This window comes from Podarcis raffonei, chromosome 15 (assembly GCF_027172205.1).
Source record: "Podarcis raffonei isolate rPodRaf1 chromosome 15, rPodRaf1.pri, whole genome shotgun sequence".
NCBI classification, from domain to species: domain Eukaryota; kingdom Metazoa; phylum Chordata; class Lepidosauria; order Squamata; family Lacertidae; genus Podarcis; species Podarcis raffonei.
In genome coordinates this window covers 8,233,621-8,256,074 of record NC_070616.1, presented here as the reverse complement: position 1 = coordinate 8,256,074, position 22,454 = coordinate 8,233,621, and the positions used below count along the sequence as shown (strand labels likewise).

Below are 22,454 nucleotides of genomic sequence, written 5' to 3'. Positions count from 1 at the left end.
CAAATCAACATGCAAGTGCAAGAGAAGCAACAATCATTTCACAATGTATTATGCAAATCCACATTAGCAACCAGCATAGGAAAAGTGTTCTAGGTGCCTTCCGCAGAAGGAGCAGCTTTTGCAGGAAGGAGTCAGCCAAGGCCCTGGTCTCTGAGGCCAGGTGGAAGGAAGCCAGACAGAGAAGCAGAAACCGAATCTTGCAGTACTGTCCTCAAGGCAGATCAGTGTCTGATCTGGAATTTGAGCCCTGGTATCTCAGGATGGAGTTATAAGTTCTTTTCTCTTTCTCACCGATTTTGTGTTTTGAATCCTGCAGAAGCTATTTTTGGACAACCTCAGGAAGGCACTTTCAGGCCACAGTGGAAGCAGACAGTTGACAGAAAGTGCTGCCATTGCTTGCGTTAAGTTGTGCAAAGCATCGACCTACGTCAGCTGGGAAGACAACTCTGTCATTTTCCTTCTAGTTCAATCCATGGTGGTAGATCTGAAGGTAAAAAGATTTTGTAGTGCTGTGTGTGTGTGTGTGTGTGTATTTCAGCTTAGGATTTTGAACTGTTAAGTGAAACTTTCATGGCTCATCGTTGCAAAGAGTGGTTAAGAGAAGCTTCGCCATGGCTTTGTGTGAGGTCTGAATTCACAACTCCTATTTAACAGAAACTGTTTCTCCTCCCAGGGCTGCTGCACTTGGAAATGGAAGTGAGCTTGAAGCTGTGGGAAGAAATGGAAGCAGAGCCATAGTTTACTTATTGGACACCTAGAAACTCAAACCATTGGTGTGGGTTCTAAATTAGAGTTGGCACAAACTGTTGCTTGATGTGATGACAGAATTGAGCTACAGTTTGATTGGTCAGGGTGTGCTATTTTGTGCATATACAGGATTTTTGTAAAATAAAATCTAGGCAAAGAATTCTGCCCTACTGATAAAATCAAAAGTTGGTTGGGGGGGGGACTGAGAGTTGGCCATAGACCGAAACTCTCACTTTAGCATAGAGCAGGCTTGACCAAACTCTTCCAGCTACATAAACATCTCTCTCGCTGGACACCATGTGTATGGCGGTGTAGGGGAGATAACGGGTGATATTCAACTAAATTTTACTCACAATAAACATATTGAAATTAGTGAACATGTTACATAGAATAGTTTCAAAGGATCTCTTCCGAGTGAAACCTAGTTGAATGCCACCCAATAACACTGGGAGACCACCTGAGTCTTTTACCAGATGGTCCAAGGAGAAAGCTGCATAGAAATCCTTAAAAATCTTGCAGGGGGTTGTCCTCTTGCTTGCTTAACAGTGACAACTGAGACTTATGACAGGGCCCTCCAGATGTTGGGATAATGGGAGTTGGAGTCCCACCACATCTGGAGGGCCACAAGTTCCCTATTTCTGGCTCAAGCCACTCAGTGGCATCAGTTGATGCCTGCTTCAAAGAGCAGACCCATTGACTTGACTTCCTTGGCCAATGTACGCCTCCCTCCGTTGCAAGGCATGCTTTTTTCATAAAAGGTTCACTAGTTCCCAAAAGCTTTCTGTTTCTGTTCTTATTGGAGGACAAAAATACTTCCTCAAATAGCCGCTTAATCCTTTAGAAAAGATGGGCCACTTTGCTCTTCTCATTCTCTGAAGAGTAGCCCCACGGCACGTGCCGACCAAAATAACTGCGGCACATGTTTGTTGGTTTTTCAGAACCTGCTCTTCAATCCTAGCAAGCCGTTCTCAAGAGGCAACCAGAATGCGGACATAGACCTCATGATCGACTGCTTAGTGTCTTGCTTCCGCATCAACCCACACAATAACCAGCACTTCAAGGTGAGGCTTGTGGCTCTGCAGGCACATGCTCTCTAGCCTGAGGCTATTTTTGAGCCGCTGGATATGAAGGATGGATGGGTCAGCAGCGGTTGGGGAGTCATGAATAATAGAGAATTCTGTTTCTCAGCAATTACAGTTTGAGTGTTTTCTAGAAATCTATTTTTAGGTAGCTAGCTTTCAGGATACCTTTCCTGCTGCTCTTTAGTGACTTTCAAGTTTTGAATTGACTGAAGAAGCCCTAGTAATCTTTTATTTTCTTTGGACCCAGTCCACCAAGAACCCCTCCCTTACACACCCAACAACATGGGACCACTGTGAGACCAGGCTACCTGAAAGGCTGCCTGCCTCCGTATAGACCTATAAGATCACTTAGAACATCTGGGGAAACTCTACTAGTAGTCCCATGCCTTTCAGAGTATCTATCATTGGGTGGTGACTCCAAAGCCGGCATTTTCTGCTGGTTGCTCCTGTACTGTGGAATGCCATTCCCTCTGCTATATACAAAGCAGCCGCCACCAGTTGCTTCAGGCGTTCTGTGAAGATGTATCTTTTTGTTCAGATTTTTCCTAACCTGTAAGGTTTGAATCCTCCGTATTTCTGTTTCTGTTTGTTTCCATACATTTTCATGGGTTTTTGTATTGCTTTGTTGGATTTAGGTTGGGTTTTTGTTTCAGTTATATGTTTTGTTTTCACATGGCTTAGATTTTTTAAAATCTTAAGTAGTTTAATGAATGCTTTTAACTAAATAAATAGGTTGCATGGGGAAAGGTGTTCACTTCATTCCTGCAGAAAATTGTCCTTTATCAAGTCCTGCTCATTTCGATGGAGCTTTGTAACCCTTTGACTTCCGTGTTTGTTGCAGAAGGAAACCTTATAAATGTTTCCCTTCCTCTTTTGCAGACTTGCCTGGCACAGAATTCCCCATCAACATTTCATTATGTGCTGGTAAATTCACTCCACCGTATAATCACAAATGTAAGTTATTGAGTTATCAAAAAGACTTGGTAATTTGTTCAGAAATGGTAATGATTTGATTAGAAGTGGAGAAGGAGAATGGGACTGGGGGAAGGTGGAGAGGTTACCTCTTGAAGTTACATGGGCAATTGCATTTCAAGGGTGGAGTATCCCCCAAACCAGCAGAGGCTTTCTAGACATCAGAATCCCATTTCTAATGCCCATCTATTGATACGTTGGCATTCCATCAGCAACTGTAGATGCCAAATGTACGTGATAAGTAGTATCATTTAAAATTGTAAACTGTATATAATAACTTGGGAAAGCCACTGTCCTTTCACTAACTTGCCTCACAGGGTTGTTAAAATGGGAGGTGAGCGAATCGTGTCTGCCACTGTGAGTTCCTTGGAAGGAAGGTGGGATATAAAAATAATAATATAAATAAATAGTAGACACTTAGCATGGATGGGAAGGTCAGGATTTGGCCCTGAAATTGCACACTTCCTTCAGATGTGCACACACCTCCAATGTTCTTTATCTTGATTTCACATTTATGTCTGCATGGATATAAACCGGTTAAGGCAAGCCAGGTGAGACCCTGACATTTCAAGCTAGCTTCAGAATTAGAGTTTCAAATACTCCTTCAAAGAAGGCTTCCTGGTTTTCATTAGCCATCTTTAACATCCATGCAGACGCAATGGCAAAACGACGGTCAAGCGATTTGGGGAGAATTCGCCCGAGAGGGAAGGGCTTAGAGAAGGCTGCATGCAATTCCTGCGGTTTGTTCCCAGTCCCTTAGCCGTAGCTGAGAATTGGCTAGCATTATGTCCACTGTCCTTTACCAGGCCTCCCTCCACAGCAGCAAGAATGTCTTCCAGATGTTATATATGGGATTACCACCTGGAAGGGTGCTGCATTGCTCAGCACCACTGATTCATCCCCACTGGGAAGGAGAACGGCAAGGATTCCTATTAGCTACTTCTAGAAACAGCATGAAAACAAAAACTTAACAACTGGAGACAATTGCTACCAAAGCTGTGTTTCTTTAAGCTGCCAATCCGATCAGGGCTTCTTTCCTACTGAAATTGGAAGCGCCCTTCTGCAGGAGACTTTTGCTCATGGTTATTAACAGCCGTTGGCTCCCCACTCCTCTGTTTTTCTGAGTTCTGAGAGCCAGACAAAAGCTTTAGATTCAGCTGTCCGCTCAGCCATGAAAGCCTGCTGGGTGACTGTGGGCCAGTCATTACTTCACAGCCTAACCTACCTCACCGGGTGGTTGTGAGGATAAAAAGGAGACGGGCAGAAAAGTGTACACCCCCTAGAGCTTCCTTGAGAAAAAGTGGGATGTAAATGTAATAGTAACATAAAGAAGAAAATGGGGATCTTCCCTGGAGGCTTTCAAGGGATCGCTGAACATGAGTCAGGGATGCTTTAGGGATGTGATTCGCAGGATCAGGCTGCTGGGCCTGTGTGCCCCATTGAAATCCTTTCTAGATTTCATTTTGTGTTTGATCTCTGTTGGTATTCTCTCTCCCCACCCCCGGCATTACCTTAGTCTGCACTTGACTGGTGGCCCAAGATTGACGCTGTATACTGTCATTCAGTGGAACTCCGCAGCATGTTTAGTGAAACCCTCCATAAAGCTCTACAAGGTTCTGGCGTGCACACCCCGATTCGCATGACACCGGTAAGGCCCCGCTCCTCATTTTTCAGTTGTTAGATTTTGTTGTTGTTAAAAAAAGGAAGTGTGTTCATTACTTCTCCTTGATGTTCTGTTATATCATAGAAGGTGGTAAAAATGCCGCAGTCCTTAAAAGCAGAAGTTCTAACTCTTTCCCCAATGATATTTCTAGCGTCCCAAGCAAATCCCAGGTTTGGATTTGTCCCAAGTCAACCAAGAAGAGAGTTTGGCTAGTGGTACTCTTTACTTCCAAGACCATAGAAAGAAAAGTCAAACACGAGTAGACTTGGCTACTGGAGTGCCTGGGCTTTGGATCCTATGCCATTCCAGAAATATTTGAAGGGTGAAATTTACATGGGACAGGTGGGTCAAAGGAGTACTGCCCACACCAACATTGCCTCCCCCTGCCCCCCCCCCATTTTTTGAGTCTTCTGACCCAGACATAGATAGTGACATGCATATGAAGTGCTTTGAAACTTGTAAAATATACATAAAAATGTAGATCGTAGAAGTGATCCATTGAATGAAAAAAGTTGAATTGGGCCCGGAAACGAATTGGCAGCCAGCTCAGTCAAGCCAGTATGGGTATAATATGCTGAAACTGTCTTGCCCCAGTGAGCAACCTGGCTGCCAAATTCTGCACCAGCTGAAATTTCCCAGCTGTCTTCAGAGGCAGGCCAAGTGTAACGGGTTGCAGTAATCTAACCTAGAGGTTTACTAAAGCATAGACAACAATAGTTAGGGTGTTCCTGTTGAGATAGGGGCACAGCTGGGTCGCTGGCTGAAGCTGATGGAAGTTGTCTCACTGGCAGCTGCTCTCCAAGGTCTCAGACGGGGACCTGCTATGTTAGGTCATTTAACTTGGGGGTTGGGAAACTTGTGACCATCTAGACATTGCTGGACTCCCAGCTCTCATCATCCCCAGCCTGCATGGCCCAATGGTCAAGGGATTATGGGAGTTGAAGTCCAGCAACCTTTGGAGGACCACAGGTTTTTCCATGCTTTCTTTTTAATCAAGAGATGCTGGCAAATTAAACCTAGGGCCTTCTGCATGCTTTGCATGCGCTCTACCGCCAAGCTGTTGCTTTTCCAGCTTTGTCAGCAAATTACAGAGATGTTTTTTCATGGAAGTTTCTTGTGCTGTCCGTTGTTTCGTTGCTCCATATTACAGCATGTCGGCAGTTCAGATCAGTGATAATGTAGGAGTGTAGGAAGAGAATTGGGCTGGTTTTTGTTTTTTGGGGGGGCAAGAAGGATTATGTATACTATATGCAGAGTTTTCTGTGAACGGTGTAGGCTTGTGGTTCTCAGACTTTGCAGGCATTTGCCTCTGTAGTTCACGCTGGTTCCAATGCCTTGCAGCTTCTTGAATCTCTTTGTATTGTGATAGTAATACTTGTCTCTCAGAAAAAGTAACTTCACAGGAAGCTGACACAATGGTCCATCCCAGACCAGTATTGTCAATGCTGACAGGCAGCAGCTGTCCTTGATTTCAGGCAGGGGTCTTTTCCAGCCTTATCTGAAGATGTCAGGGATTGCCTCTGGGACTTTCTGCATGCAAAGCAGTCCTTGAGCTACAGCCCTTCCCCAAATAGTGTTCTGTTATCTTCTCTGCTGTTGATCAAAGAAACCCATTCCGCTCTTGCATATGGCTCTCCATAGTCTCCTCTCCCAAAGTTCACTCTTGCTTCTAGAGAGCTGCAGCATCTGGTGGTCCCAGATGGTTTGCCGTAGGGGGATTGTGTAGAATTACATTCAGACGATTAGGGCTGCCTTGGCCCTCTTTATTTCAATGAATTCTGCATCTCTGTGGCTACTTGGTAGCTTCACATTGCATTTTTGCTTCTTAATTTGCTACCCACACTTTTTTAAAAAATGAATTAAAACCAGGTGTTGTTATACATAGATGTAGCTACACACACACACACACACACACACACTCATTCTCACAGCAGCCTTGAGAGTTTGGTTCAGGTGAGGGAATGTGATGTCGCAAGCTGAGTTAAAGGGCCCGTGAGCTGTCAAGCTGTGTTGTGAGATGCAAAGACATACCCATACAAACGCACCCACTTTGCAGCTGAAACTGTTCCTCACAACTCAGCCATGGCCCTGATAGAGGAAAGAATAAGTCTGATTTCTTTGGAAATTTAAGGATCTATGTGTTCATATATGGGGAGGAAAAGAACGAACAGTTGTGCATTGCAGCTCTGACACTGATTGGCGGCACTTTGTCTTCTGCTTCTTATTTTCTGTTCATATTGGCTGCTGTCGCTCACATGATCAGATGCCAACCAGTCACTGCTATGCATTGCAGTGGGCTTCTGTTGCTGTAAGTATATGACCCATTGTTAACTACCACAGAAAAGCTTTCCCTTATTTTCCCCCCCGTGACTTTTCTGTGTATAGTTACCACTACAGTCATGTCACTTCATTTCAGTGATTGATTATGTAGCATGCTTTCACCTGTTGGCTGTAATGAAACAATTAAAACCCATTTCACAGACCAGGTGACATGAGCGGTTTTATTCTCTCCATTATTCCCCTGCCCTCGCATCCCTTAATTTATCACAACTTGTTTTCTTAAACATGAAGTGATGCCCTCCTTCAGTATAAACTGCTAGTTCTTTTTGTTTTGTTTTTTGTTCTTTGACAAATGAGTTAACAGCAAAGATTTTTCCTGGGGCTGGTGTAAGTATAACCATGGTTAGGAGATTGGGAGCCGACCATGGGGCTGTATATTCTCCCTCTTTCAGGAGGAAATTCTTCTTTCCCTGCTTCAACCATGTTTAGAGGATACATCAGCACCGACCTTCACCTTGTTTGTGACAAACTAGGGTTTCAGCATGCAGTTTAATGTCGGTTTCAAATCCTGGGTAGTCCTGACCATGGTCAAGATAAATGCTGAAGTCAGCAGTCAGTGCCTTGACTGCAGTTAAGATATGAGTAGGGAATTGGCTTCTGAAAGCAGAACCGGATGCACTCCCTTTTCTTGTTCAGAGGGAAGCACTATTAAATCTGTACTCTCATTAGATTTCTTTGTGAAAATAGTGTGCAGTTGTAATCAGCTATCAAATACTAGATTTGAGAACAAATTCATAAACTTTTTTTATTTCTGAGTAACTAAATCCATTGTTACTTTTAAAAAGTTTGCAGTTTCACTGAGATGGTTTAGAGGGTTTACCCTCAAAGAATGATCAACTCATTCTCTCTGCCCACCTCCCACCTTCATTTAGATAATTTGTTTTTAGTATGTTAATGCATATGATTTTGGTCCTGCTGTTGGGTGTCTTGTGTGTGTAGAAATAGAAAACAATTCATTAACATGAAAACATATTTTGTATTTTATCGCCATTAATATGCATACATTGTTGCGTGCAGGTTGGGTTAGGACTGTGCCTGCTTAGTTATCAGAATCATTCTCTGCTAGGAATGAGAATAACTGTGCTTGTATTTGTGCATTTCTGCTCCTAAGGTTCAGGACTGCCAAGAATTTCTAATCTTATGGCAAGGGTTGATGTGGTCATGGATTGGAGGGGAGTCTGTAATGAGAAAGAACCTTGTCACTCGAAGGCCCTCTTGGAAACCTCCTCTGGTTCATAATACCCTGCTTGCCTGAGGCCTAGAAGCTTTATTCCTAAGTAAACTTGGATTCTTAGAGTGACCACTGATTTCATATTTTATGTTCTACTTTTCCTAGCTTACATGCAGCCCTGAGTTCCATAGCTTTTGGTCAATTGCAGACAACCAAGGGATTTACTTTTTTTAATGTCCAGATTTGGATTGAAGTAGCCCATATGTTTGTTTGGTTAGCAAAAACATTCATAGATTTATTTATTTACTTACTTACTTTTTAAAGGAGAGATCAGCCACAATTTTAAATGGCCAGTGGTGTTTTTCTACATTTAGTTCTTTTAGTTTTATTTTCTGTTTTTTAAATATGTGGCAGGGAGGGAATCTATGTTGAGATGGTTGGGATGTATTGTCAAACTGTGGTTTGGTATGGCATCTTAACTGGCAGCCTTCAGCAAATCATGGTTTTTAAGAGACTGCCAAACCAGGATCTGTTTTTTGGGAATGTGTAAGATGGGGAGAGCAGTTTCTCCTTGATTCCATGCTCCTATTTGCCATATCTTGGACATTCAACAGCAAATACGAAAGTCACCCATACAAGACAGAAAAAGTTTCAGTGTGAAGCTGCTGAGTAGGGCTTCATTTGCTGATTTGTCATTATCTTGAATTGCGGTAAACTGAGACTGGGCGTTGCACGTTCAATGGGGAAAGCAATTGCTCCTCTGTGTACATGAGCAACATTCATCTGCTTTGCCAGTTCATTATTTACTAGTTTGGAATAAGACCACCCTGACTTGTGTCCTTAACCACCGCGTCCTTGGACCGTAGTTCAATTTTGATTCTGCATAGTGTGATAGGTCTACAAACATCTTCTAGCCGTGTTGCTTACATGGAAGCTCCATGTTCAGGGGCAGTTAGCCACTAAAGGCCACTTTCTTGAGAGCAACATGTCATGGACTGGCTGGATGCAGAGGAATGGTGGGAGACAGCAGCCGGGGAACCCCCAAGGGGAAGAAGCGTCAGAGCCAAGGGATTGGTGGTGGGATGATGATCAGTGGTCAGAGAGAGAAGAGGGAGCAGACTGGGAGGAGCGGATGTTGGAAGCTGAAGGGGCAACAGGGTTTAGTAGGCAGGATGTGGCTGGGGCAGAAAACAGTCCAGGCTCAGGGGCAGAAGCGGAGGCTGGAGAGAAGGTTGGTTGATCAGACAGGCTGCTGAAGAATCCAGGGAGTCTCCCCCTCCTGCTGAAACCAGCTCCCTTCCTGCCTGATCTCTTAGAACATGCAGAGAAAGGAAAAAGAGCAGAGAGTGGTTGTGAGTAGGCTCAGTCTATAACTGCTTGGGGGAAATCCTGGAGAGGAGGGTACTTAGGCGGCTGTGGGAAGGCAGGGACCTTCAGTCCTCACATCTGCCTCCTTGGAGCAAGAGCTACTGGGAAGAGTTGCTGGGATCACTAAGCCTGCATTGAGTTTAATTTTAACCCATTTTTATTTACATGTTCTCTATTCCTGTATATGTCCATGTCTCTGGTCTGTGACCGTAATAAATCGATTCTGATAGGCCTGCACTGTTTTGGTTGCTTTGAGTAAAGCGTTAATTCACTGACATAGCGTTTTAATTTATTGCTGGCCTGCACCGGACTCCAGCTGCAGACACAACAGCACGGGAGGACTGTTGCCTTCATGACTTGCTTTTGGGCTTCTCAGAGTTGTGCTCTTCTTGCGAAATATAGCACACTGGACTAGACGGACCTTTGGCCTGTTCCTGCAGAGTTTATCATAATGGAACACAAATGTCTCTTGTGCTGTTCAGCCTCCTGGCCTCACCTTGTTCTTGCTACTACTTCCAGTTCTGCGACATTCTGCTTAAGATAGAGCAACTAGAATTCTGCCCAGTATTCCAAGTGCAACTACAAAATAGGCGGCCAGTTCTGTTTTCAGTCTTGTTCCTGATGATTCCAACAGTCAGTTTGCTTTTTAAAAAACTTATACTGCAGACCAAATTTATGTTTTCAGTGAGCTTGTCCCTCCTGGGCTCTTCTTTCCTGGGTCGTCACAATAGTAGATTCAGCATTGTCTAAAAGTTCTCAGGAAATAAATATTGGGATCTTTTTGAAGGTTCCATGGAAATGTCAGCTCAGCTAACAAGAAGAGGTTGAATGATAAAACCTGGCCATTCTACTCATATTTAAATGCTTTCCGTTACTATGCTATATGACATTAATTGTATAAGTATTACTTTTTAAAAGAGTGGTGAGTTACATATTTGGAGTAATCAGTGCCTTGTTGACATTCATATCATGTTTTTTCCCCACCCTTAGAGTCTTACATTTAAAGAGAAAATGACGAGCCTTAAGTTTAAAGAAAAGCCTACAGATGTTGAAACCAGAAGTTACAAGGTCTTGTTATTATCTATGGTAAAGCTGATCCATGCTGACCCTAAACTTTTGCTCTGTGTAAGTAAAAGTTCTTTTTTAAAAACAAAATGAAATGAAATGAAACACCAACTCTCGGGGTTTCTTTTATAGTCTTTGAACCAAAAAACAAGGCATTGACTTTCCAACAATTTCCCTGTACTAAACTTCCATAAGAAAGTTTAGTATTGATAGCAGTTTCCATTCCAATGGCATAGAACACATGATTTGGAATGGAAAAAAGAATTAGTAACCCTTATTAGTAAGGTAAAGGTAAAGGGACCCCTGACCATTAGGTCCACTTGTGGCTGACTCGGGGGTTGCGGCACTCATCTTGCTTTATTGGCTGAGGGAGCCGGTGTACAGCTTCCAGGTCATGTGGCTAGCATGACTAAGCCGCTTCTAGCAAACCAGAGCCACGCACAGAAACGCCATTTACCTTCCCGCCCAAGCGGTATCTATTTAGCTACTTGTACTTTGACGTGCTTTTGAGTTGCTAGGTTGGCAGGAGCAGGGACGGAGCAACGGGAGCTCACCCTGTCGCGGGGATTTGAACCACCAACCTTCTGATTGGCAAGTCCTAGGCTCCACAGCGCCACCCACATCCCTTAACCCTTATTAGTAGGTTGGCATAATTTTGTGGATGCTATTATCTAAAATGACCACCCTCCTTCATCACCTGTCTCATGAACCTACGTTCGTACAATTTATAGCATACAGAATATGGCATGATTAAGTGAAAGCAGAAGAAGGAGAAGTTGTTTATGATTACTTTTATTATATTGTAGTGTTATATTTTTCATGTAAGCCACCATGAGCATTGTTTGAACTGTGGAAAGGCAACGTACAAATAAAATTATGTATGTATGCATACATGCAACCCTATGATCAGTGTGCAGACAACCCCCTTTTTTTTTGGAAGATAGTTTCATTGCTGCATGCTTTGGTTCGTTGAGCCTAGAAAAGGAAGGCGCGCAGCATTCCTGACCTTTAGAACAAACAAAATGCCCAATCCTAGTAGAATTTTTCAGTCTAAAGTTATGAAGAAGCCTGGAGTCACTTAGTATGCCCAGAAGAATCAAGTTGTTGAATGTTTCCAGGATGGTACTGCTATGCACTACAGGTAGAGGAATTGTCTATGTTTAAATCCTCCATCTTAAAAACAAAAAATTGTTTATTGGGTGTTGATATCAACTGGATTGTATATTTCCAAACATGCAGGATCAAGTATTGCCTGTTCCTTCTTCCTAGCAGCCCGGGGTGCGACCTGAAACCTACATAGTACCTAACAGAGCCTCAGGTTGGCTCCCTATGTTAATGAAGGGCTGTTTCCAGTGGTGGCAGGGAGTGTGAGCTCCCCCTCTAGTGAAGAAATATGCAAAAGTCTTACAGAAGACACAAAGGTTTTCCCCAAGGATGACCTGCAGGGCAAGAGCTGGCTTGGAGGATCAGGGGTCTACTTCTCTGCAATATTTTTTAAAAGTATACAGGGAAATGACACCAGTGAATTTGGAATATGAATGTCAGTGAACCCGCACCTTATAGTTTTGTACTTTCCTTTGCAGAATCCAAGGAAACAAGGTCCTGAGAGTCAGGGCAGCACCGCTGAACTCATAACAGGCCTGGTCCAGCTGGTGCCACAATCCAGCATGCCTGAAATAGCACAAGAAGCCATGGAGGTCAGGAGCTAAGTGACATGCAAGCCCATTACTGTATTGTTTGCAGATCTGAATGTGCGTCCCCTTGCCCTGCTTCAAAGTGAGCCAGTCTTCTTTTAAAAAACGACAGTGTGTCACAGTCTGAGGTCCTGGCTTTAAAATGGGCTCTCGCCCATTTCATAACAAGGCAGATTATTGCTTTGTTTTTCTTCTTATTTTTATTATGCATTTTGTGTTTCTTATATTGTAATTTTATGCTGTGAAACTTCCTGAGATCTACAGATGAAGAGCAGTATAATAATAATAGTAATAATAATAATAATAATAGTAATAATAAGAACAACAACAACAACAACAACAACAACACAACCATATAATATAGTGTAATATATGTACAGCATTAAGTTAATTAAGTGGTTTCTCCATTTTTTGCCCCTTCAGGCCTTGCTTGTGCTCCATCAGTTAGACAGCATTGACTTGTGGAATCCAGACGCACCCATCGAAACATTCTGGGAGATCAGGTGAGTACATTTCCTGTTTTGGGCTTGGTAAGAATTGTCTCTCTCCTGACTCAGTTTCCTGGGCTACGCACCATAACTACAAATGATCAAAAATTATATACTGTATAAACAATGCTACTCTGAGGCGAGACTGAATTGCCTGTTCTTTTCAATATAGTGGGACACTCTGTATATTTTTGGTTTCCCTTTCCAAAGATCAGTGAAACAGACACGGAAGTTGTGCTCAATCCAGTGGAGTGCTTTTAATTTAGATTTATTTGAGGAAATACCGTACAGTGAAAAAATGCCCACAATTGCATGATGATAATAATAATAATAATAATAATAATAATAATAATAATAATAATATGATCCATGCACAGGAGATGAAATAATAGAATGTAAATTGGAAACTACATAAGCCTGGTGAAAATGTCAACCAATCACTTAGTGCCCCATGATGAAATAATGTGCTCATGAAAAGATGTCGGGGAAGGACACAGGTGTAGAAAATTCAGAGCCCCCAGCTGCCCAACGTGGCTTGCCCAGGAGTAGGGAGATAAGCATCTGGTCTTCTGGCCAGAAAAGATTCCATACCCCATCTTACATGATTTATCTGGGACCCTGTGTGATCTTCCTTGTTGAGATGTGCTAGTTGGGAGTTGGAGTTGCGAATTATGAGGTGTCCCTATTGTTTATGTTGTGGCTCACATAGACTCTCTTTGCCAATTGTAGAGGCCCTAAGATGCCCTTCAAACACTCTAGCCCTTCATCAGATCTATTTTTAGTGCTGTGTCCATCCATCCCCCACACGGAGAGCACCCACAGTTGCCTATGTGGACAGCTGAGGCAGCCCTGGGTATACAACAGAGGGTTACCAGTGTAGTGCCTGAAGGCCCCCATGTGCTCGCATAGACTTTTGTAGATGCCTGCAGGATCCCTGCCTCTCCGCCCCCCTTCTGAAAATAGACATTCTGTTGTAGCCAGTTAGGTTGCAGTGGGTGCCTGGTTGCAGTTTGTGTGTGGTGCCCATAACAGCTGCTCTGGTTTTCCGATGTGCTCATGGGTCCAAAAAGTGAATGAATGAAATAGCTCAGTTTATTCTAGTTCACCTCACCCAAACTGCCCCCCAACCCCTATTTATCTCTTAGGCTATGTTGTGCTCACAATTCTTGACACAAATTCTGTAGCCCTGCAAAAGGGTTTTAGCATACTAGTTAGGAAACTGTCAAAAGGAAAGGGTGTTGGTGTGGGTGTGGTGTAAGGCAGGTGTCCACTGGGATCCCCTGCAGGGGATTGAGTATGTGTACCTCTTGTCATCACAGTGTTGTAATGTGCTGCAAATTGCAAATATTGCCGCTGAAGTTACGGGAAACACTTTAATAAGTGGCTATTGATTGGCACTTTCCTAATTCTTGCAGTTCACAAATGCTGTTTTGTATATGCAAGCGGCTAACAAGCAATCAGATTCTCAGCAGCACAGAAATCCTCAAGTGGCTGCGAGAGATTTTGATCTGCAGGAACACATTTCTTCTGAAAAACAAAGTAAGTGAGCACTTTGAAACTTGAAGAGCATTTCAAAAGGGGCTTGCTGCTTCTGACTTGCTCCAGCTCTTGGGTTATTGGATAGTTATTGGATGGGAAGGAAATTTGTCTAGCTTTCCCGCTCAGTAAGGGAAGTGAAATTGTGTTTTGTTTTCTCCTTTCATAGATAAAGCCCCAGTAAACACATCTCTCTCTCCTGTGTATGTGTGTGCATGTCTGATTTCCTTTACCTCCTACAAAAGCAGAGTGACTTATTTATTTTTCCTCTCTTTCTCCCCATAGCAATCAGATAGGAGTTCCTGTCCCTTTCTCTTCCTTTATGGGGTAGGATGCGATGTCTCTGGGGGTGGAGCTAATCAAATTTCTCTTGACCATGAAGAGATGATGCGTTGTATCCCAGGAGCTACGCTTAGGAAAGGAAAAGGGAGCTTTTGCATGGTACGTGACCTTAAGGCAAGTGCTGTCATACAGAGCACTGCTGCTGCTGCTGCTATTACTGCTACAGTAGTTAGAGGTGCTGTTTCAGACCTTAGTCAATTCTGATACCTCACCACGCAGAGCAGCCACACAGAAACAAGACGTTCCTAGTTCTGTATCCCATCAGCTGCTGAAAGCTAGGAAGAACATGAAAACACATCAGTGATAGAATTAGGGTCACTTAGAAATGTACTTGCTGAAGCAAGAATAGCCAATGGTGTGCCCACTAGAGATACTGAACTACAGCAATGAACACCCATCATCTCTAACCACTGGCCATGCTGGCTGAGGCTAGTGAGAGATGCAGTCGAAAACATCTGGAAGGCATTTCCTTGGCTGCCGCGTGCTTGAAACACCCTTCGCTGAACATCAAGGCCCCCGTTCCCATTACCTGCAACAGTCCAGGGGGGTGAGAGTTGCAATCACAAAAACGTCTGGAGGGCTGCATGTTCCCCACTACTGATCTAGTTCAATAGAGAGCTGTATTCATTTGTGCTCTGCAGACGTCCTTTAAAACGCCATGGCTTGTCTTGACTGTGTTTGTGGAGAGCAGCAATGATTAACGTGGCCCGTTGTCCTTTCTCCCAAGGAAAGCGCTGCAGGCTGCAGCGGGACGCCGATATGCCGTCAAGCGCAGACCAAATTGGAGGTGGCCCTGTATATGTCCCTCTGGAGCCCCGACACTGAGGCAGTGCTTGTCGCGATGTCCTGTTTCCGACATCTTTGCGAGGAAGCGGATATCAGATGTGGCGTAGACGAGGTGTCGGTTCACAACTTTTTGCCCAATTACAACACCTTTATGGAGTTTGCTTCCGTGAGCAACATGATGTCAACAGGTGAGAAGGGGGAGAGAAGGTCTCTTGTCAGTTGAGCTTGGGAAAATTGAACAAGGAGAGAGAAGGGTGGAGTGCACTTTTAGGTTGGTGTTTCAAGCTGGAAATTTTCCTTTAAAAATAATAAACAATTTAAAAATGATACAGTGGAACCTTGGTTTTCAAACTTAATCCTTTCTGGAAGGCTGTTTGACTCCCGAAATGTTCGAAAACCAAGGCGCTGCTTCCGATTGGCGCAGGCACCCCGGAAACAAAAGCCGACAGTGGCAATGGACGTTTGGCTTCCAAAAAATGTTAGATAACCAGAACATTTACTTCTGGGTTTTCGGCGTTTGGGAGCCAATTTGTTCATCAACTAAGCCATTTGAGAGCCAAGGTTCCACTGTACATTAAATCCCATTAACCAAAATATCTGTGAAAACTAAAGGGCAATTGTTTGTTCAAAGGCAAGCATTAATGCAGATATGTCTTGTCAGTCTTTTTTGATTAAGGATGTTTATTGGTAGAGGAAACTTCCATAAAGTTTTCAACAAAGCAACCTTTTAAAAGTTGAAAATGTACTGAATTTCTGACCACATGCCTTTAGGAAGAGCAGCTCTCCAGAAAAGAGTGATGGCATTGCTAAGGCGAATTGAACATCCGACGGCAGGTAACACTGAGGTACATTATTTCAGTTTTCTTCGGTGAAAGTATTCTTCTTTGGCAGCTTAACACTGGATAAGCACTTCCTAACAAATGTTTCCATGGCAGCATTAAATTAAGGTATCAGAAAACAGATTAAATAATAAATATATACACAGAAATATGAAAACAAACCTTAAAAACATCAGATTACATGAATTCAGTGCACATTGTATAATGGCCGAGTCACACTTCATGGAAGGCACTCTTTAAAACATAATTTTTCAGCAGCCACTTAAAAGCAAAAATACTGGTTCCCATATCTGTTATTTCAGTTGTAAGCTAATTATTATTGTTGTTGTTGTTGTTTTGTTTTGTTTTGTTTTATTAAATTTATATATCACCCCTTCATCCGATTACAGAGAGCTGGGACCAGAACACTTATTTAATTAATTAAGCACTTTATATCCTGCTTAATGCCGTAGTCTCTAAGCTGGGTATGGTACGGTTAAAGTGCTGCAATAAAGATAAAAATCAGTTTACCATAAAATCGTAAAACCTACTTACTTGAAATGCCTGCTGGGGGAAAAGGTCTTCATCAAGTGCCATCTGGTATTTTCTAGAAGGTATTTAGAACAGTTCTTTTTCTTTTGTTGTGTTCCAGGCTTGGGAAGCCACACATTTAAAATGGGAGACGGCTACAAATTTGATCCTCAACTTTCCAAAGGCTAAAATGGAAGATGGCCAGGTAAGACCTTTCATAAATACCTTTTTGTCTGCTTCTCTTTAGCATCTAATGCACAGGAGTGGGGATCCTTTGGCAGTCTGGTTTTTGCTGAACTGCTACTCCCATCAGCCCTAGTAGGCACAGCCACAGTCAGGGATGATGGGAGTTGTAGTTCAGCAGCATCTGGAGGGCCAGAGGTTCCCCACCCCTGGTCTAATGTGCTACCCTTCAGAGAATCTAGCTTTATATAGATCTTCTCATCTTGCTGGCCCATACAGCTAAGATCTATTGTCCTCATCTTAATGTTCTTTCCTGGTTTGCTGACTTACAATGCTTAGGGAAAGCCAAGTAGTTGATTTTTTCTTCAGACCTGTCCCTGGTTGCCACTCCCTCAGCCATAGCACATCTTGTGCCATCCACCAAACCATCTTTTGAGAAGGAGGTGGCAGTTTGCTTTGGGAAACTGCTTTTCAATAAAATTCCTAGATCAGTTTTCAGGGGAAAACAGGAAACCAGAGAAGCTAATGTTACAATAGCACGGCAGAAGCATCTAGAAGCAAATCCCATTTCTGATGGTGCCATCGTGGGTTGGATATTGGATCAGAAGTCTGGTTTCAGATTTCTGCCTGGGGATGAGCTGCTTTTGAAAGTGCGGGCAAGTCTGTTTCAGCCTCAGTTCCTTTATGTAAATGGGGACTTACAATGTCCTGGGGTCGTTTTGGTGCAATTCCCAGAAAGCACCCTGCTCCGAAAGGCATATCCAAGTAACAGGTGAGCGTTCTGAATTTACATCGCTGCGTTTCTCTCTCTCCACCTCCCGCCATGATGTGCAACTCTTTCCAGGTCGCGGAAAGCCTCCACAAGACCATCGTCAAGAGGCGAATGTCCCATGTCAGCGGGGGAGGCTCTATAGACCTTTCGGACACAGATTCTCTGCAGGAGTGGATCAACATGACCGGCTTCCTGTGCGCGTTGGGCGGGGTGTGCCTGCAGCATCGCAGCAGCGCCGGGTTCGCGACCTACAGCCCCCCCATGGCCCCCGTGAACGAGCGCAAAGGCTCCATGATATCCATGCTGTCGACTGAGGGCAACACGGAGACCCCCGTGAGCAAGTTCATGGACCGCTTGCTGTCGCTCATGGTCTGCACCCACGAGAAAGTGGGCCTGCAGATACGGACCAACATTAAAGATCTCATGGGCCTGGAACTGAGCCCGGGGCTTTACCCCATGCTTTTCAACAAACTGAAGAACAACATCAGCAAGTTCTTTGACTCTCAAGGGCAGGTAAAGGGGTTTGCTTTAATGCAGAGATGGGTAGTATTTTGGGGGCTGCATTCCCCGGGGAAAGTGATCAGGGGCTCTCCACCTACATACAGTGGAGGCTGCCAAGCCTACCCATTTCCTTCCTAACAGCCAGTCCAGTGGGTGGCCTTGTCTGTCCAGTTCCTCCTCCTCCATCCCAGTTTTGCCCTTGTAGAACTCAGGAGGGTGGGGGCAAAACCAGAATTAGTTGGCTTTGGCTGCCATTGGCTCTGGCTCCACTCATTGGTTGGGCTTCCTGCCTTCTGCTCTGGCAATCCCAATGGGCACCAGCCAACGCTGCCTACTTTGTGATGTTCTGGAGCCAAATCCAAAAGTGGGCAGTCGGATGATGGTCATGTGTTTGTTTGTTTTTTACATTTCTGACCTGCCCATTTCTTCTGGGAATTCTTGTGTAAATTAGCCAAAGTGGGAGGCTGCAAAGGTAGAGTGTAGAAAGGAAGTGATAGTTAGAAATGAGATTGGTTGAGAGGGACATTCCAGAGATGGCTGAAAGGGTCATCCTTGAGGAACAGACATCTTCACACTTCTCTTTTTAAGTCCAAGGCCCTGTCCCCCAATATCTTTCTGACATGCTGGAGTTGTACTGCCTGGCAGTATACAAGGAAATGTTTGACTGATGCTCCCCCTCTTGATATATATTCTATTCCATCCCTTGCGCTCATAGCATTCCCTCCCTCCCTCCAATTTAATAATCCTGCCCTAAGAAGTTTATATTAAATGGAAATCATTTGATTTGAGAGGTGAAAGAGACCAAATGGAAAAAAATGATAATGGCAACATAAAATCCATTATAAAAATCTAAAAATGTCCGCCGCGCACCAAAACCAGCTGTTCCAAGAAGCTGTCCAAAGGGGGCAGCTTTTGGGGATAGTTTCATTTTTCAATGCCTGCTTTTTATGGAGGTGCTTGGGTGCAGAGTTCAGTTCAAGGTGTGATGGCTGCCTCTGCAACTCTGCCTAGGAGGCCAGTGGCATAGGATACTTTGGTTCTTTAAGGAATTTAACGTGTGATCAGTGAGCGGTATATTGGCTACACACTTGCCTGACACTGGATGCAGTCTCACCTGTTTTATTTGGCTAATCATCCAGGTTTCCCTGTGAGTATTTCAAGGGTTTTTGAACAAAGGGGGGGATGTGTAAACAACTATTTATTTTTATCCTGCTTTTCAGACAACTATTGTCTCCAAAAAATGACTCCAGGCAACAAAAACTAGAGACAGGCCCTGCCGTCAGGCTTGCAAACTTTAAAAGAGCAGACACAATAAAGGAAAGGGTGAGTGGAGGGAAAAGGTAGAGGAGAAGGGGAGCTCAGTCCTTCCAAGGCCAAAACAAAATGGTGAGCTCTAAGTGGGTATGCTGATCCAGTTTGAGCCAGGCTAATATCCCTTTGTTTGATGTGCTTGCTTGAATAGCAGTTGGTGACTCTTGGTCCTTTGTCCAGTGGATGGTGGTCCAGTGTCTTTTCCCCTTTGCAGTCCCAAGGCAACAGGTAGCTGTTGGAGGAGAGCATTTTTTTCTGGCTGAGAGCTGGCAAGCGAGCTCCCCACAGCTCCTCCTCCTTTGGGCAATGGGTGAGGCCAGGTGGGTCTCCCTTTCAACACAATCTTCTTTCTACCTGGAAGGCCCAAGCACCCTCCCTGTTGATCCTGCCCTCTGACCTTGGGCAGAAGCCAGAATGTGTATTCCTTCCCAATACCCAGTGGCTATTGTCAGTCGATTCCAGGGTGTTGGTTGAAGCAGGGAATACTATAACCTAAATGAATACATTGGTGTGCAGCTAAAAGCAATTGGATATCTTGGTCTACTGGTTACTAGTTTCAATTGAACCTATTTATTAGAATTAAAAAAGTGTTAAATTCACCTGGCTTTTAAAAAAGTGAATACAGTATGGAAGAGATAAGCGAAGCCCCTAGAACACTTTTAGACTGGGAGTTTATGCCCAGCTTACCCCTAAATTTCAGCCCAAACACTAGTTTGCATTTTTGCACCAACATAGCTGACTGGGGGGTTTCCATCCAGGCAGTGAGCTGACCCAGACCTGATTAGTTTCAGCACCCAATTTCCTATATTGGGTGGCTCCCAAATTTTGCAGCATTTTAGTGAGACTAGCCAAATGTCAATAGCTCTGGGGTATTCACAGATGTGCACAGTGCCTATTATTAGCCCCTCCCAGCAATAGGTTTGATTGCATTTCTGTACCACCATTCTGCCAGTGCGCTCAAGGCCATGTTTTTATTTAGTACTTTCGTAAGCGTGAAAAGATAAAAGAATACAACAGAATTTCCTTAGGCTGTTGGTAGTCCCAGAGCCTTCTCCTTGCCTCCTGCCTTCCCCTTCAGGGCTTTTTAGCAGCCACTGGGAAGCTGTAGGAGGGATTTCCCCAATTCAGTGCGGAATATGTCTTCTTTCAGAGGCAGCCAGAGGTAGCAAATTTGCGTGCCTGTTTCTCATCACAGATATAGAGGTCATTAAGCAAATAATTATACTCGTGTCCCTTTCAGTCTATCAACTCAGCTTGGTTTAGCACCACTGGGTATTACAATTTTAATCTAGGCTTATGAGTTTCGTTGGCATGCCGGCCAGAACACTCAAACTACAGCACAGTTTGCTTCTGTTACAGGTCTTGTTGAATGACAGCAACACCCAGTTTGTGGAGCAGACCATTGCAATTATGAAGAACCTGCTTGATAATCATACAGAAGGGAGTTCAGAACACCTGGGACAAGCCAGCATTGAGAACATGATGCTGAACCTTGTCAGGCAAGTTGTTGTTATTGTAAATACCACTGCAGTTACTGCTACATTATGTTACCAGCCTTTTACCCTAAGGTCCCAGAATGGCTTCCAACAATTGAAACACGACATAACTATTAAAATACAGTATTACACAATATTTAAAGCAGTTTAAAACCACTTTAAAAAGTTAGCCTATTCTTACTAGTTGCCTACAGGAGATTGAAATGGTGAGGGGCAGGACTGGGACTCCTGTGAACCCCTCCCTCCCTCACTATTGGACTCCAGCTTCCATCAGCTGCCTGCCTGCCAGCCAGCATGGCCAATGGACCAGGGATGATGGGAATTGTAGTCTAAAAACCTTTGGAGGACTACAGGTGGCCCACCCTGATGTACTGCTTCTTTCGACTCCTTCGGGAGGTTGTGGACTCTCCTTCCTTGGAGGTTTCTAAGCAGAGGTTGGGTGGCCCTCTGTCATGAATGCTGCAGTTGAGATTCCTGCATTCCTCCCCCAGGCTGAATTCCTCACCTGACACCACCTAGTTCAGGTACCATTTTAAGTAAGTCTTGACTCTCTTTTTCTTTTTTTGTCATCGTGCTCTATGGCCTATATTCTTACAATCGTAGTAAGATGGCTCACTCCCAGCATTTAATAGAGGCCTGTGTGTTTATCAGAAAAATACCTCTCAGACTGTTGTTGTTGTTGTTGTTTTGACATGTATTTGCTTTGAAGGTGGCCCCCAGATGCTCGAGTCCTTAGAAGGAGGTTTAACCTAAACTCAGGCTTGGGCCTGTTTTTCCACAGATATGTACGCGTCCTGGGGAATCTGGTCCATGCCATTCAGATAAAAACTAAACTCTGTCAGCTTGTGAAGGTAATGATGGAGAGGCGTGATGATCTTTCCTTCTGTCAAGAGATGAAATTCAGGTGAGGGTTGGTGTTGCCTAAGTGAAGAATACTGTGCTAATCTTCCTGTTTTTCTTGGAAATAGTTGATTGAGGTGGACTTGTTTCTTGCCATGATTATTATCTCTATACCTAGTTATGTCTGTGTCTGTCTGTCTGTCTGATGGCTATATTTCAGGGGTCAGCAAACTTTTTCAGCAGGGGGCACATCCACCGTCCCTCAGACCTTGTGGGGGGCCGGACTATATGGGGGGGGGGGGAATGAACGAATTCCTATGCCCCACAAATAACCCAGAGATGCATTTTAAATAAAAGGACACATTCTACTCATGTAAAAACACGCTGATTCCTGGACTGTCCGTGGGCCAGATTTAGAAGGCGATTAAGCCGTATCTGGCCCCCGGGCCTTAGTTTGTCTACCCATGCTATATATATTTAAAGCCGAAATCAATGTGAGGTTGGCTCCAGGTTTGAGTGGGTCCTGGGCAAAGTATCCTCTGATGGGTGGGCTTTCCTCTTCGTCAGCGGGCTTTGGCAGGATTACTTGGCTTTGGTGACGGAGATCCAGGTAGTGATGGTGATAGATACGCTTTGTAGGCTCCAGAGGTCAGAGGCATTGTGGGAAATTGAAAGGATGACTAGATCCAACTGCCTGCATGGCTCAAGAATGCCAGGTCAGGGGGGGAAATTAAGACATTTTTCATCT

At 44.0% G+C, this 22,454-nt stretch overlaps 1 protein-coding gene across 4 annotated transcripts in view; it reads left to right on the top strand.

Annotated features, from left to right (window-relative positions):
* NF1 (neurofibromin 1) overlaps positions 1 to 22,454 on the top strand; it is a 156,892-nt gene that overhangs the window by 22,158 nt on the left and 112,280 nt on the right. For 3 of the 4 annotated variants that reach the window (XM_053367583.1, XM_053367582.1, XM_053367585.1), the window contains exons 9-23: positions 317 to 490; positions 1,686 to 1,808; positions 2,709 to 2,783; positions 4,318 to 4,449; positions 10,334 to 10,468; positions 11,992 to 12,105; positions 12,526 to 12,605; positions 14,006 to 14,129; positions 14,412 to 14,567; positions 15,196 to 15,442; positions 16,026 to 16,099; positions 16,725 to 16,808; positions 17,631 to 18,071; positions 20,730 to 20,869; positions 21,648 to 21,770. In XM_053367583.1, the coding sequence (XP_053223558.1) occupies positions 317 to 490; positions 1,686 to 1,808; positions 2,709 to 2,783; positions 4,318 to 4,449; positions 10,334 to 10,468; positions 11,992 to 12,105; positions 12,526 to 12,605; positions 14,006 to 14,129; positions 14,412 to 14,567; positions 15,196 to 15,442; positions 16,026 to 16,099; positions 16,725 to 16,808; positions 17,631 to 18,071; positions 20,730 to 20,869; positions 21,648 to 21,770 (2,222 nt within the window). The remainder of the gene's footprint in view (positions 1 to 316; positions 491 to 1,685; positions 1,809 to 2,708; positions 2,784 to 4,317; positions 4,450 to 10,333; positions 10,469 to 11,991; positions 12,106 to 12,525; positions 12,606 to 14,005; positions 14,130 to 14,411; positions 14,568 to 15,195; positions 15,443 to 16,025; positions 16,100 to 16,724; positions 16,809 to 17,630; positions 18,072 to 20,729; positions 20,870 to 21,647; positions 21,771 to 22,454) is intronic. The other variant, XM_053367584.1, reaches the window with a different exon arrangement.